The sequence below is a fragment of the Bombus flavifrons genome, chromosome 12 (assembly GCF_040668555.2).
Source record: "Bombus flavifrons isolate JBK064 chromosome 12, iyBomFlav1_principal, whole genome shotgun sequence".
Classification (NCBI taxonomy): Eukaryota; Metazoa; Arthropoda; class Insecta; order Hymenoptera; family Apidae; genus Bombus; species Bombus flavifrons.
In genome coordinates this window covers 12903695-12919573 of record NC_138453.1, presented here as the reverse complement: position 1 = coordinate 12919573, position 15879 = coordinate 12903695, and the positions used below count along the sequence as shown (strand labels likewise).

At 37.1% G+C, this 15879-nt stretch overlaps 2 protein-coding genes and 1 long non-coding RNA gene across 6 annotated transcripts; 2 read left to right on the top strand and 1 right to left on the bottom strand.

Moving 5' to 3' along the window:
- Positions 1 to 834: 834 nt before the first annotated feature.
- LOC138185398 (uncharacterized) lies at positions 835 to 6495 on the bottom strand. Of its 2 annotated transcripts, none has more exons than XR_011174605.1 (3): positions 6294 to 6495; positions 3095 to 3366; positions 835 to 1613 (listed from the first exon to the last, which is right to left on the bottom strand). It is a non-coding gene; the product is annotated as an uncharacterized LOC138185398 (long non-coding RNA). The 2 variants fall into 2 exon arrangements; XR_011174606.1 differs by having other exon boundaries at positions 3095 to 3363.
- LOC138185396 (glucose dehydrogenase [FAD, quinone]-like) lies at positions 6492 to 11462 on the top strand. Of its 3 annotated transcripts, XM_069124282.1 has the most exons (4): positions 6492 to 6570; positions 8006 to 8218; positions 8802 to 8972; positions 9619 to 11462. In XM_069124282.1, the coding sequence occupies exons 2-4, from the start codon at positions 8026 to 8028 to the stop codon at positions 11118 to 11120; spliced, it is 1866 nt and encodes a 621-aa protein (XP_068980383.1). In that variant the 5' UTR covers positions 6492 to 6570; positions 8006 to 8025; the 3' UTR covers positions 11121 to 11462. The 3 variants fall into 3 exon arrangements, with proteins under 3 accessions (XP_068980383.1, XP_068980384.1, XP_068980385.1); XM_069124283.1 differs by lacking the exon at positions 8006 to 8218 and having other exon boundaries at positions 6533 to 6570; XM_069124284.1 differs by lacking the exons at positions 6492 to 6570; positions 8006 to 8218; positions 8802 to 8972 and adding an exon at positions 9097 to 9183.
- Positions 11463 to 11468: 6 nt separating this feature from the next.
- Positions 11469 to 15879, top strand: LOC138185397 (threonylcarbamoyladenosine tRNA methylthiotransferase). The gene is made up of 2 exons (XM_069124285.1): positions 11469 to 13292; positions 14072 to 15879. The coding sequence occupies exons 1-2, from the start codon at positions 12895 to 12897 to the stop codon at positions 15294 to 15296; spliced, it is 1623 nt and encodes a 540-aa protein (XP_068980386.1). The 5' UTR covers positions 11469 to 12894; the 3' UTR covers positions 15297 to 15879.

Genomic DNA, 15879 nt, shown 5'->3' with positions numbered 1-15879 from the left:
GTCGGGCGGCTCTAGTTTCCCAGAGATAGTTGCAAAAAGCTGCCGTTACCACTGTAGCCAACTCTCTCTATAATTGTGTGCCCGTAGTAGCGTATGCGCTGGTATTGATTGCCGGCTACCTTGCGGCGCGACGCGGCATTGGGCGAGCTTGGGTAATTCCATCGATCCTTCCAATGAAAGCCCCGTGCACGACTGCATAATATGCAAGGCTGTAAGAAATGTCTGCGATAATTCGATTAAAAATGAATATCAGCATCAGTGGGTTTGAGATTGTGTACTGCGTACACTATTTATTTATAGTTTATAGATATTGGATTAGCTTTGGATTACGCTATGCTCTCTGACCGCCGCTGTGAAGTGGCCGGTTACGAGCGAGGCAGATATATATTCGCATATAGTATGTATGTATAGGCAGAATGCGTAATAGGGTAGGCGTTACTATTAGTAGCGAGGGGCTATATAGAATGACCTGCCCGAAATCCAAGACTTACATATCCTCAGCATTCTGATTCTTGACAAACAAGATTTCGATCCATTGATGTATAACACGACCTCCTACTTGTTGTCCCCATAGACAAGTGGTCCCCGTAGACATAGTGGTTGTCTACCACTGAGCCTGGATTAATTTTATTAAGCTTTTATAACGGAGCCTTTATTAATTTTTTACGAATTCCATTAAAAATCATGAAATGTTTCAGAAAATATTCCATAATGTTTCACGTCAAATATATTTACAAAATTGCAAGTTCTGTATATAAGAATAGATTTCAAACGAGGATTGTTTGTTGGTACAAAGTATAACATGAAAATGCAATCAGCAGTAGACGTCTTATTCAAAGGATATTCGTATTACTATCGAGAAATGGATGATATCGGCGCGACGTGACGCAACGTCGATATATATGTTTCTGTGTCAGTATAATACTGACATAGGTCACACACGATGCGCTCCACTTGCTACATGTCTACCTGTTTATAACAAGGTGCATCGAGGTCGATGTGAATACTTTGTCGCAACGAATCGGCATAATTGACGCGGTGAAAGATAAGAGAGAGAGAGAGAGAGTGCGTGTGTGTGTGTGTGTGTGTGTGTGCGCGCGCGCGCGCGCGCACGCGCGCGTGTGAGAGAGAGACGATACGATAGAAAGACAATGAGAAACTAAAGTTGAAAATCACTCGCTCAATCATTCGATAACTCCGTTGAATCGTTGAATCGATAAACCGTATCATCGATGGGATTTCATTCTTCTGTCAGAAAGTTCTCGCATCTTATGTAATTAACTCGATTGTTCACGCTTTTATCCAGAGCTATTGGGAAATAGGCCAGTTGAGCTTAAGGGGTCTGCAATCGAATGGCAACCAGATTATCCACTGAAAAAACTTCCGATTTGCCCGAAAATCCGGGACTACAGTATCAGGCGGTCAGGAGAAGATTCAGAATGCCTCTTTAACGACCGGACTCCTTTTGATTCCCTCGGGATCTTCTGTGGAGGTGGAATACTCTCGTCGAGCTAGGTGACGTCGCATTGCGCGCCCATATCACAGGGTAACAACGTAGACGGAGGTTTTCACTAAATAACTCTGTTTGTTGACTTGCGTTCCGCGATCAAGTCCTTTTATCAAAAATAATTCGATTAGTTGATATCATAGCCCAAAGTGGTATATACAAAATGACAAGATGAAATTGATCGTACGTTTAGTGATCATTAGACTACATTATTGTTTTTTCTATTAAATTCTCTCCTATTATAACGAGTACTGTACTTTAGATATTTTACACAGAAGATATGAAACAATTTCTATACGTTCGACGAAAGTAAGTATTAACCTGTTAGGTACGGCTGAATTTTCCGCGCAGCTGTTTCTTTGTACGGCAGTAACGCGTATGACGGATAATGCTGTTCCCTACGCAAGCACATTGGAACGAAATGTTTGATAACTAAATTATAAATTTTCTTAATGATATGACGCATATACTTTAACTTTAATAATTTACATTAATAATTAATAATAAAATTGAATGTAATGTATTTTAAAGCACGGTACGACACACAGACCCGCGTCACAATTTTCACACTCATAGCGCGATAGTGTTTTTCAAAATTGCTCATCGTTTTCTATGTTGAAGCGACATTTTGAGGTTGAAGATTCTAAAAAATTATAAGGATACGGATCGGCATGTCAAAAAGAGCATGTAATAATGGTATATTTATATTAACGAAAATCAACAATTGATATCTGACACTGGCGTATCAAAAACAAAGATTATATATTCTGTCTGTATATTGTTAATACTGTTATAAAACGTTGCGAGGGCAATAGAAGTGTGAAGCAAGACAAATGAAAAAGATAATTTAGTTCAAACCGTGAGCGAATGAATCATTAGAGTATGCCACTATAGTGGCGCGCCATAATGTAAGATGACATCCGCGAAAGCCACTATAGTGGTGCATCGTACCTAAGAGGTTAAACGGCAATAAATAACCTTGAATGATCTTCGAACATCGATATAGTATAGGTTGCTATGCATTCAACATGGAACGGGCTACACGCCTTCATGAATAGAAACATCTTTCGTATAGAACATCCGTATAAAAAAACGAAGATCACCTTAAAATCTCGGAAACACAGCCACCCACCCACCCACCCACCTAAAGAAGATATGTGGCCACCATAAGATATCTCCCCCTCTCCCCCGCCGCGTCTCGCCACCGGAATAGTCGCCACCGAAGATTTATTTGAAACATCTTTTTAAATGAACTACAGTTTGGGAAATAATTGCGTACGAAACATAAAATGGATATATGTATTTACTGGATATCTACTGGATATATTAAATGGTATATGTAAAAATTCGTGGTTTAATGACCATTAATTAATTAGTTTAGTAACTAGTAGTTAATTAATTATTTAGAATTCCGACACGTTTTAAATTTCGATAATTTGTTCATATGCTGTGGGAGTCAACATTGTCTTCAACTTTCTCCTATATATGTAACTGCCGGGATCTGCTAGTCATAAAAATATTTGCAAACAACTGTCGGTATCGGTATCGGTACAGTGAATTATTTGCATAGATTTCATTAAAACTCACCCTCGAATACCGAATATAACTCGAGTAATCCGTGAGTTTATTTTATCGTTCCGAATCGATTTCCCCAAATGCTTGCTATAAGGCGATCAATGATCCACACACTTTCGTAATTCAGATACGTGTTTCGCCCGAATGAATTCCCCCGAGGCCATCTTCGAGGGAAGAAAAGGAATAGGCGGTAACTTATCAGGAGTCCAGACTTACCGAAGGTATCCCAAGGGAACTGATTGTGAGTGGAAGAGCGCAGGCTTGGCAGATTGCGAGAGTTGCTGCTGAATAAAAACAGCATACCTGATAGTGTGATAGGGGATGCTTTAGAGTACAATAGATCAGAGCAGAAAATAGCAAGGTATGCCGGGTAATGCAAAAATTATAGCTGCATCTCTCGTGATGTTATCATGTGATTTACAACATATTTTTCTGGATATTCCAGGTATTGTATGGAAAGTGAATTAATCGTAGATCCAGTTACTAAAATAGTAAGTCAAAATAGTAGGTTTTAGAATTTTTATTTTCTTTTTTCCTTTTATCGAGATCCTTTATTGAGATAGAAACATAACTATATATGTACATATGACTGACAAATTTCATAAAGGGAGACACACACACAACCAGGGAATTATTAATAAGAAAATATCCGCGTACGATATCATAATATAGAAGCATATGTACAAACGCCTTAGTTAGAATAACGCAATACAATGTAGAAGATACACATATACTGAATTAGGCTATAGCTATATTAAGGGATAAATTAAGATAGCAACAAAATATATCAAACGTGCACGAGCAAACGTTAGAAAAGATTGTAATTGTAATAGGCGTAAGCCTCGATATAGTAAACTCCTCAATACATAAGAGAGAGAGAGAGAGAGAGAGAGAGAGAGAGAGAGAGAAGGAAGAAACCTACATGAAAATGCATTTTCTATTTTGCATAATGTATACATGCCTTGCATATTCATGTTTAAGAACATCCGCACAAGTATATGACGCATATGTGATGTAGAAATATATACTTATGTAGCATATTCATCTCACCAAATATACGTGATACGTCTCACGTGATAACTTGATTACGGATATTTATGCATTCGTATGAAATTTAAGGATGCAAAAGAAAATTTAAAGAACGCAAATAATGCAGAAAAATATGAAAAATATTTAATTTTGATCCGACCTTTTTCCATTTAGAATTTATTATATTTTCTTGTATGAATCGATCGTGCTAAGCTACGGACAACGACAGATCAAATATGAAGGTGATATGTTAATTTGTAGAATTTAGATTCTTTTACTAAATACTATATTTACTAAATACACTTTTACTAAATAAGACATAATATATATCCCGGGAAGGCTAAATAGATCATCGAGGAATAGAAACGAGAACTAAAACACTGCTTGTCGGACAATAACGTAACTCGATCCCTAGATGTCAGTGCGACACAATTCGAAAATTTATCTAGTACGCGTGTATCTTCAAATGTTCAAACATGTACGAATTTTGTATTGGATTGTACACGATAATTAATGGGACACTCTGTATACCTAATAGAATGCAGTCAATATTTTGAACGGCACAACAATCTAAATCTTCTTTTTAATATAAATATTAGGTATCTATGTTTAGCATCTTGAATATATAGAAAATAAAGAATTTTCATTTTATAAGTAATTGCGAATAAATTCTTTTTCGTTTTCCTCTCATCCTTGAAATGAATTTTTTATAAAGTTCTTGACTTGATGAATGTTTGTTTCAAGAAAAGGCTTTCCTCCTCCTATACAAAACAATTGGAGTTTCTATGAGTCTTTATGAAACAGCATATTATTAAATGAAATTGTGACCGGATGTTTTGTTATAAATGAACACGGTTTTCCCAAACGATAGTCTAGAATCAATGCGTAGTCTGACGTCAATGTGACCGCAGATATTGAAACTTCCGAGCAGAGGTACTGGTCACCTTTGTACTCGGTAGATCAGCGAAACTCTCTTCATGCGATCAACTTGAACTATTTACACATTAGTCTGCGTAATATTATCTACAATATAGAGTATCCTGTTTTCTATATCTTAATCCGTTAAATGTTACGAATCTTTATAAGTTCTTACAAGAAACATTTCACGCTACATTTCTCTCTCTCTCTCTCTCTCTCTCTCTCTCAGAGACTGTGGAGTATTTTTCGAAGATATCCCTCGCATTAGGAGAAAGGAAGATAATTCTATACACAAAACAATTTATATGGTTACTATTACCTTTTTTTTTTATTAGAAAGTCAAAGAATTTGTCTCTATCGTTAGTAATTGAGGAAATTTCGTATAAACGCATTATGCTTGAGGCACGTATAATCGCACAAGTGTCTGAAGATATACTAAGAACGAATAACGGCATCACACTGAAAGTACAATATGATATTAGAGACCAAGCAAAGATAAAGATCGAAAGTGAGAAATGTAAACACTGAATTACTGCTGAAAATGTGGTCAACGTCGTATAAGGGAGAGGACTTATTAAATTAAATGTAATATAACGTATTCAATTGTTTTTTCTCTCGTAACTTTTGAACCGCGACTTTCGTCCCAGGCCTCGCGTAAAGTGCGTTATACTCACTACCTTTTCTCCATAACATATCCAAAAATCAGCAGAATCAGTATTGCAGTCCTTTTTCTATAGATTTATATATACGAAAAGTGCGTTGACCTTGAAAAAACTCAATGATTAGGCTGATATCTCAAAAGATATCGAATATAGAGAAGAGATCGAATTTCACCAGTCCGATGGGTCTTTTGAAATGCAACATGATTCATTTTTTTAATACATCCATCAAGTAACGAGTTATTTCATTGGGTTGGCAACTAAGTGATTGCGGATTTTGTCATTAAGTGGTATTGACAAACTCCGCGATCACTTAGTTGCAAACCCAATAGTTAATAGTTCTTATTGACTCAGCCTGTACACTTACGAGCGATATTTACAGTTATTTACAGTTATTTACTGTTATTTGCAGTTGGTATATTATTTTGGTTGCCTTTTTATTTTAATTTTAGAGATTTTGCCGGCTTTAAAATTTTAAACCAATAGCGTACAACGAAGTATGTAATGTGTTACTTGCGGGAACGTCGCGTCGTCTTGCCGACACGCTGGAGAGGTGTGACAGGGTGGCTAGCAAGAGAAAAGGAAAGTCATCGTCAACTACTTACCGGGAAATATTTTTTGCAAAGAATCCAAATCTTTCTGCGACCGTTGCAATCCGACATATACCGACGATCGATATACGTTAACCGTATCGCTATATCTTAAATAAGACATACACATATGTACTTTATGTATTATGCAATATCCGATATTGGATAAACGATAGTTAGGTATGCGGAATTCAGTGTTGAAACGATCGCCACTAAGAAAGCATTCGTCGTGCCTTACAGTGCCGTAGCATGCCGTAGCGGTGTCCTCTCATAAGTTTGGTGTTTAATCCATGTATGTACTTTCTAAATTTCCGTATTTTCGCTAATTGATTTTTCACTATCTCCGATCTTCTACTACCTAAGAAATAATCCTCACATGTACGTTACGAGTTTACCGATATCCCGTGGTTTTATCATCCATTTGTGAGCGTATCATTACTATTCCAAATAACTTTTTATTCTACCATCAGGTTGTATAAGCAACAGAAGGTAATTATTCGGATAAGCGGTTATTAATCTACCCCAAGCTACAACCCATTCGTTCCTCTTTTCTATTTGTTCGATATTAAAACTGCTTCCCTCTTTCGTCATTGAGTTTCAAGTATAGGTTAGGCCGTATAAACGACATGTGGCCACCTGCTCCAGGTTTATGTGTAATCATAACCGAAATTTAATTAAGCTATTTTACGAATATCTCGGAAACTATGGCTGACCGACAGTAACATGTACCGGAAGAAATTATTCAAAATGTTGGCTTTGACAACAAGTTTCGAGATTATCGAGAAATCGTTGGGGTGTACCATTTTCTGAATAATTAGCAAACAAATATTTATTGTGCTACTACTTGTCAAAGAAAAGTAGATTCAACCTCTTGGGTACGATGCGCCACTATAGTGGCTTTCGCGGATGTTATATTATATTACGATGCACTACTATAGTGGCATCTAGTGGCACTATTGATTCATTCGCTCACCGTTTGAACTAAATCATCTTTTTCATTTGTCTTGCTTCACACTTCTATTGCCCTCGCAACGTTTTATAACAGTATTAACAATATACAGACAGAATATATATTCTATATATACGCTATATATACGCCAGTGTCAGCCATCAATTGTTGCTTTTCGTTAAAATAAGAAGCCCCTAGGCGTCCAAAAGGATAAACGAGGTGTCGATAAATAAATAAAATAAATGGAATAAATAAATAATTTAAAAAATATATCCTTCGAGATAAATTGGCGTGAAAAGAGTAATACGATCGATCGAAGGTTTAATTATTATTGCGTTCAAGAATAGTGAATGCTTACACAGTTGAATGTAGATGTTTATGAATTATGCAGATGATATTCAATTGTTCGTTATGACGCAAGGCTTTATTCAAGTGAAGGAATTACGTTTCCTTCTAGAACGATTGTGAGCAGAAATTAAATTAGTTTTACTTTTTAAACAAATATAGGTGGATAATACCTTTGTCAAGTACACATTTAAAGGAGAAATAATTTCGGGGAAGAAATAAGCTAAATACCAACCGTGATACCCGTGTATACGCGTGAAAATCGTCAAGGAGGTGTAGATTGATTTTCTTAAAATCTTTGTAAAATTTGTAGTTTTAATTTGTTTCAAAGTTGGAAATTTTAACACCACGCAATCCCTGTATCAAACCGCTGCATGGGCGATTTTTCGAATTAACTGCAGGAGAACGATTCTTACAAAATTTAATATTACAGATTGATAAAGGAAATTGGAGATGTGTAAAATGGATGTCAGACATATTATTTTCGGAGGGATGAAATCAGAACCGATCGCGTCGGTGTTGTCAATGCTGATAAGCATATTACTATATATCATGTATTCGATTGGTCCTTACTCTACGACGAATATTCCTACCAAATCGTTAATGCCGTCTTATGATTTCATAGTCGTGGGCGGTGGTTCTGCAGGTATGTTCTTTCGTGAAATCTGATAAAAATGTGACAAAGACAAGCGCACCTGTGTGTTTGCGTGCGCGGAATAGCGCGTTCTTACTCATACGATCAACTGACACGAAAATCTAACAAATCGCGCACCTCGATCTTTTACCAATGCAGATTACGTTTAACGACACCATCCGTATTAATGTTATATTAAAGTTATACGTTGTTGTATGTGTTAACGACGAAATTTTAACTTATTCCCTTCGCATGGTGAAACTACGGAAAAGCTATCTACTGCCCGATTTCGATGGGTTTTGGATATGTTGTAAAATTCGCCATTTCGAACAACTTTTTGGGAGGGCAAGTAGCTTTTCTGCACTTTCCTATTTCATCTATATTCGATGTTTATTTTGTAAACATTTTTTTAAGTTAATCCCGTTAAGTTAATTCCGTTTCGAAATTTCGACAAATTTTCTCTCTTTCTCGATGTTTCAAAGTTGAACTGTAAATATTTGATTTAAAGGACATTTGTAACGTTTAATTTATGTTTAAGGATATTAAGTCTTCTTACGTACGTTCTATAGTGTCATATCGATTTACGTGATTACAGGAGCCGTGATCGCGAGTCGCTTATCTGAGGTAGAAGATTGGAACGTACTCCTCCTGGAAGCAGGTGGCGATGGAAATGCTCTATATGATGTTCCTATTCTTGCCGCCAATCTGCAACTCGCCGAAATCGATTGGAAATACAAAGTGGAGACCAATGAAAATTTCTGTCGGGGTAAATAATATCTAATACGCAATACCTCGTTGTGATAATGACGAGTATTTAATTAGAAAAACAATGCTGCATCCCCATTCATAATCATCCATATCTAACGCTCTATTTTTTACGTTGGGAAAAGTAAATTAAAGGTGGAGGAGATACAGGAAAGCATGTCACGCTTGCAAAGGATCATAAAATACAATCTATGGCAACGCGAATAAATAAAGTAAGTAAATAAGTGGAACGTTCTAGAACATTGCCATATCATCACCTTTCAATCCTAACGAATATTAACACTGGGACTAACAAACGCGTCAAGATAACGGATCTGAGTTTTCCTTTTTCACGACTACTAAAAACCTGCAGGTATTTTAGACAAAATTAATACTGGTTTTTATCTAAATAGACAGATATATGAATGTATGGATCTATTTATCTTCATTGATATCGTTCGAATTATATCGATTTACGAGTATATACGTGTATAGAACGTTTAGGTACAATTAAGTAGGTCTAATATTGATCGAATGGTCAAAGTTGGGAAATGAATCTATGAAGTCGAACCGAAAAGAATATAAACACGAATCGATAACCAAGCAACGTCAGTATTGAGTTACGAATACTTCGTTTCACTTAACCGTGCCTTAAATTATGCCCACAGCGATGAAGGAGGGTCGTTGCTTCTGGCCACGTGGCAAAGTGATCGGAGGCAGCAGCGCGATAAACTACATGCTCTATGTCCGTGGTAATAGAAAAGATTACGACATCTGGGAACAATTGGGCAATCCGGGATGGTCCTACGAGAATGTCCTCGGTTATTTCAAGAAATCGGAAGACAATCAAAATCACTTGTACGCTGAGACACCGTATCATTCGACCGGGGGTTATCTAACTGTCCAAGAATCACCATGGCACACTCCCCTGGCCGATGCGTTCGTTCGAGCTGGCCAAGAAATGGGTTATGAGAATAGAGACATTAACGGAGAACGACACACTGGCTTTATGATTCCTCAGGGGACCATTAGACATGGAAGCCGGTGCTCCACAGCGAAGGCCTTCCTGCGGCCGGCAAGGAATCGCAAGAATTTACACGTCGCTATGGAAGCGCATGTTACCAAAATTTTAATAGAGCCGTCGTCGAAGAGGGTTTACGGCGTAGAGTTTGTTAGAGACGGGCAAACGTTACGGATTCGTGCCGACAAGGAAGTGATCGTTTCCGGAGGAGCTATCAATAGCCCTCAGTTGCTGATGTTGTCGGGAATAGGGCCTAAAGAACACCTATCGGAACACGGCATACCAGTGATTCAGGATTTAAAAGTGGGTCATAATCTTCAAGATCATATAGTTGCGGGGGGCATTACGTTCTTGGTGAATGAAGAAATTTCACTGATAGAGAGCAGGATGTATGATATTCGCAATGTCCTAGAATACGTATTATTCGGAGACGGTCCTTTGACCGGTTTAGGCGGTATCGAAGGACTAGCTTTCGTTAATACCAAATATGCGAACACTTCCGACGATTTTCCAGACATACAACTGCATTTTTCGGCAGGGGGGACAAACTCCGACAACGGTAGGCATATTAGAAAGGTTCATGGACTGACCAAAGAATTCTATGACGCCGTATACGGGGAGCTTAACGATAAAGACGTGTGGGGCGTCCTTCCTACGCTTTTAAGACCGAAAAGCAAAGGAGTTATCAAACTTCGGAGCAACGATCCTTTCGATCATCCATTGATTTATGCGAATCATTTTGAAGAGCCGGAAGATATGGCGACACTGATCGAAGGAGTTAAGTTTGTGTTCGAGATGAGTAAAACTGCTTCGTTTAGACGTTACGGGAGCGAAACGAATCCAAAACCATTTCCTGGTTGCAAGCATATTCCGATGTATAGCGATCCATACTGGGAGTGCATGATCAGATTCTATTCCATGACTCTATATCATCCCGTGGGTACTTGCAAGATGGGGCCTAGTTCGGATCCAAAAGCTGTGGTAGATCCTCGGCTTCGAGTTTACGGAGTTACTGGACTTCGAGTCATAGACGGCTCGATTATGCCAAATATAGTTAGCGGTAATACCAATGCGCCGATTATCATGATCGCAGAGAAGGGTTCCGATATGGTGAAAGCGGAATGGTTGAGGGAACGGACGTCGAAATGAATGGCTGTTTTTGTAAATTAATTCAAAGCGAATGCTAGTACTATATTACATAATAGAAACTTACAATTTCAAACTCAAAATAAATTTTCATTGCGTTTTACGTACAGTGGAGTACGAGCCAGAATATATAGTCATGTTTTATTAAATGAACATCAAGTAATGTAAATATTAACGAGGGAGCTAGTTTACAAGACGCATTTTTTCGACCGATTCGGTATTGCCACCTCCAGCAAGAGGATACATAGGATCGTGATGTAACTATTGTCTTAAGGCTTGGCACGGTACGCACGGCTTTTACAAATAAAATTAATCAGGATAATGCACCTGACGTAACACATAGAACAGAGCGTACACGTTAATATTGGTTACCGGCTGCCTTACAGCGGACAGATATAATAACAATGATCCAACCGAAACCTAGTTCTTATCTTTCGTTTATATAACATGTATAAACGAGAATTCACCGAGATTGGATAAAGATTCGTGCACAACTACATATGCGAAGCTGTAAGAAATGTCTATTCTATCGCGATTGAAAATGAATATCATCGATATATTGGATTTGGTTTCGAGTTAACGTTGTCAATCCGCTTGCGTGAAGCAGTAACGGTTCTTCTATCTCGTCGAATAATATCGATTATTCTTCCGCCTATTATTTGTATAATTAATTTGTTCCTATGTTACGCAAGTGTTGCCAGCCGCTTTGCGGTGGCGGGGTTGAGAAAGCTAACCCAAGGCCAAACGCAATATTTTCTTACAATTTCGCATATACTGTTGTGCACGTGGCATTTAAGCTCGCCCAATTCTCGTTTATACATACTACAAACAGAAGGTAAGAGATAGATTTGAGTTGGTTTTGAGCGATCGATACTGATCCATAGGCTGTCACAGACGCAAAGTGTATTTGTAATTTTCAAAGAATAAAGGCAACTTCTTGCACTAAACACGTATTCAATTATGTAATAACGATTATATAATTATTTAAGAAGCTTAAATTTTCGTGAGTAAAAAAAAAAGGAAATGTAAGAAAATGTAAAGTTCGAACGCCTGAAACATCTCTGTCTTCTGGGCTTCTTCAGCCTCGACTGTGGGTAAGGAAGAGAACGCGTCAACAGTTGAGGCTGCCATAAATTAGGTCGCTACGTTTTGCGATTGCGTTGCCTAGTATATAACGAGTATACTTTGCACAATCATCGATGATGTGGGCGAATGTCGAAACGAAACTACGCGAGTTCGGCATTTCCAAGTCTACAGAACGTGCTGTAAACGTGACTAACATCAACTCGCCCGTAATATTTTTTTATAGAAACGTTTATTTATTGAATAATTTGGGATACCGGGAAGATTGATCTGCTACTGTGCGTACACAGTTTCGTTTACGATTATACGATGTTCTCTTTTATACCCTATTTGTAATTTTATGTTACTATTTAGTTTCAATTCCAATCATTATAAGCGGTGTAATCTTATTCCACGCTTTATCAATCGGTAACGCTGAGAATAATACAAAAGTACATCGTTAGATGTCATTAAGAAAACTTCCAGCATTCTCACGTGTTGACATAAAATTGTAAAATATAACCTATATGTATAGTAATAGTTAGTAGATTTTTATGAAACGTATTCCTTTTTTGTTCTATGAGTTGTTTTATTATTTATTTTATCATATTATTGGGACAATGAATAACATTCGAACAAACTAATCTAGATGTCAAATTATTAACGTGCCAGAGTAACCTATAAATGCCTTGAATGACTCGATTTCTGTAAAAAAATGCTAGCTCCGTGTCAAGATATCATTGAAGATATAGAAGATTTAATATCATCGCAAGATATTACACCAAAGGAACGATATAGTGCAAGGAAAAATGTTACTGTTCGTTCTAAACGTAAACAAGTAACTGAAGATGTACCAGAACCTCCTATTTTCGATAGTATTGTGCCAGGGACACAGACAATTTATACAAAGACATGGGGTTGTACTCATAATAATTCTGACAGTGAATATATGGCAGGTCAACTTGCTGCTTATGGTTACAAATTAACGGAAAATAAATATGAAGCAGATCTGTGGCTCTTAAACTCTTGTACAGTAAAAAGTCCAGCAGAGGATCATTTCAGGAATGAAATCGAAGCTGGAAGAAAGATGGGAAAACATGTTGTAGTTGCCGGGTATGGAAACTTCTTTGTACCTACTACTTTTTACTAGTATAGTATAGTATGTAATATTTTTCAATTGGTTGAAATATGTTAAAATTAACGTAACATTTGGAAGTAAATCTATATAGCTTAGGTAATAAAATTTCAGGTAAATTAAAGGGATCGTCAGCTTGTTCTTCTCTTCAAATTCACTGTCCCCTGTAATCAAAAATACAAGAAATCCATATGGTATTTCATACGCTAAATCTAACAATTCAATTATTGCCTAGTTCCATATTCCTTGATTATTTGCAATTAATTAAGATTAATATTTTAATTTTATATGATTTAATTTTACATATATATAAGATTATATGTAACATTAATAGAAGTATATGTAACATTAATAAAATATGACATATGTTTTAACGAGGTAACATGAGAGCTGGGCAAATATAAAACTTTAAAGATAATTCAGTTAATCTAGGTTAAAATTTATTTTGACTAGAAGATTTACTGGCCAAAAAGCGAAAATCAATTTTCATATTATACTTTGTTTCGTTCAAATATACACAGAAACTAAGCAGAAGGTAGCATACGATCTCAAATCAAATAATCAAAAACAATCCTAATAAAACTGTATACACTTTTGATTTTTTCAGAATATGTTATTAATTATCAATGAATATAAATTAAAAATATACGTATGTTTTTTATTTATGTATTGTTCTTCGGGACTTTTGTTTAGAAACTAAATTTATACTCAGTTTAAAGGTTGAAAAGAGGAAATAGTGAAAAAAGACTGGTTTCAGATGCGTACCACAAGGTGCACCGAAGTCATCTTTCTTACAAGGATTAAGCATGATCGGCGTGCAACAAATCGATCGTGTGGTAGAAGTAGTGGAAGAAACTCTGAAAGGAAATACCGTTCGGTTCTTGCAACAGAAAAAAGAAGCTGGTAAAAAGATCGGCGGTGCCTCTTTAAGATTGCCTAAGATTCGTAGGAATCCACTGATCGAAATCATAGCTATAAATACTGGGTGTTTAAATCAATGCACTTATTGCAAGACAAAACACGCGAGAGGTGAACTGGGAAGTTATCCTCCCGATGAAATTGTTGAGCGTGCGATACAGGCGTTCGACGAAGGCGTCTGCGAGTTATGGTTAACCTCTGAAGACACAGGAACTTATGGTAGAGATATTGGCACGAGTTTGCCCGAATTACTGTGGACACTCGTGAAAGTGGTGCCCGATGGATGTAGGGTTCGCGTTGGAATGACTAATCCACCATATATCCTGGAGTATCTGGAGGAGATGAGCAAAATTCTGAGCCATCCAAAAGTCTACAGTTTTCTTCACATTCCGGTGCAATCTGGAAGCGATCAGGTGTTAGCCGATATGAAGCGAGAGTATACGCGTGCCGATTTCGAGCGAGTTGTCAACTTTCTACGAGAACGTGTTCCTGAGTTAACTATAGCGACGGATATCATTTGCGGTTTCCCAACAGAAACAGAACAGGATTTTGAAGAGACGATGAAACTTTGCGAAAAGTATAAGTTCCCGAGTTTGTTTGTCAATCAGTTTTTTCCCAGACCGGGAACGCCGGCTGCTCGAATGACGAAAATACCTACGCAAGTTGTGAAAAACAGAACCAAAAGGTTATCAGAATTTTTTCAATCTTATTCTCCGTATTTTGACAGAATAGGACTCGTCCAAGATGTGCTAGTGACAGAAATATCCCATGATAGAAAGCACTACGTCGGACATAATAAATCTTACGAACAGGTTCTCGTACCGTTAAAGGAAGAATATTTAGGAAAAATAGTTACAGTAAAGATCGTAGAAACGACAAAATATTCTATGAAGGGGGAACCAATAATAGAAGGTACGTCCCCGGCGTTAAAACCATGTTTACCAAAAGGAGCTATATCAGGAATACCAATGGAAATGAAATCATCGAAATATAGAATAGGAGTTGCCCTGGCAATTCTTCTAGCAATCATACTCAGGCTATTATGGAAGTTTTTTATGATTTAGCAAGTCTCTTGTTCTTAAATTCTTTAATCCGGAATTTATAAGAAAGATTGTTACTATTGATTCAGACGTTAATATCAGGGACGGACTGGAACTTGAATTTCTACCGTAAGATGACTGACTGGCTGGCTCTCCATTTTTAGTTCATTAGTTAAATTCTACGTAGGGCTGCGTCAAATCCCACGAATCCCTACCGATCCACCGGTAATTTTCCGAAAGTACGCGATGCGACGTGGATCAGTCGGCATCTAAAATTGATGGTTGTATCGACAAATCTAATTAAGTTTTAGAAAATACACTAACAAATCTTTACATTAACAAACTTTTTAAAATCAACAATTAAAATTTGTAATCTGTTGACTACAGCTAAGAAGCTAATGCATAAATACTGTTTCTAGTCATTACATTAGTTTCTAGTTTCCCATTAATTTGTACGGCATAGTAACATTCGTGTATTACTACGTTACTATTTGCAAATTGATCAAGAGCTGTCCGGTGCACCGTACATTTTACTGTAGATTTTCTACATTTTCCTATGTACATGATGATTCAACACAGTTGGAATCCAATAAATCGAGGTAACGAA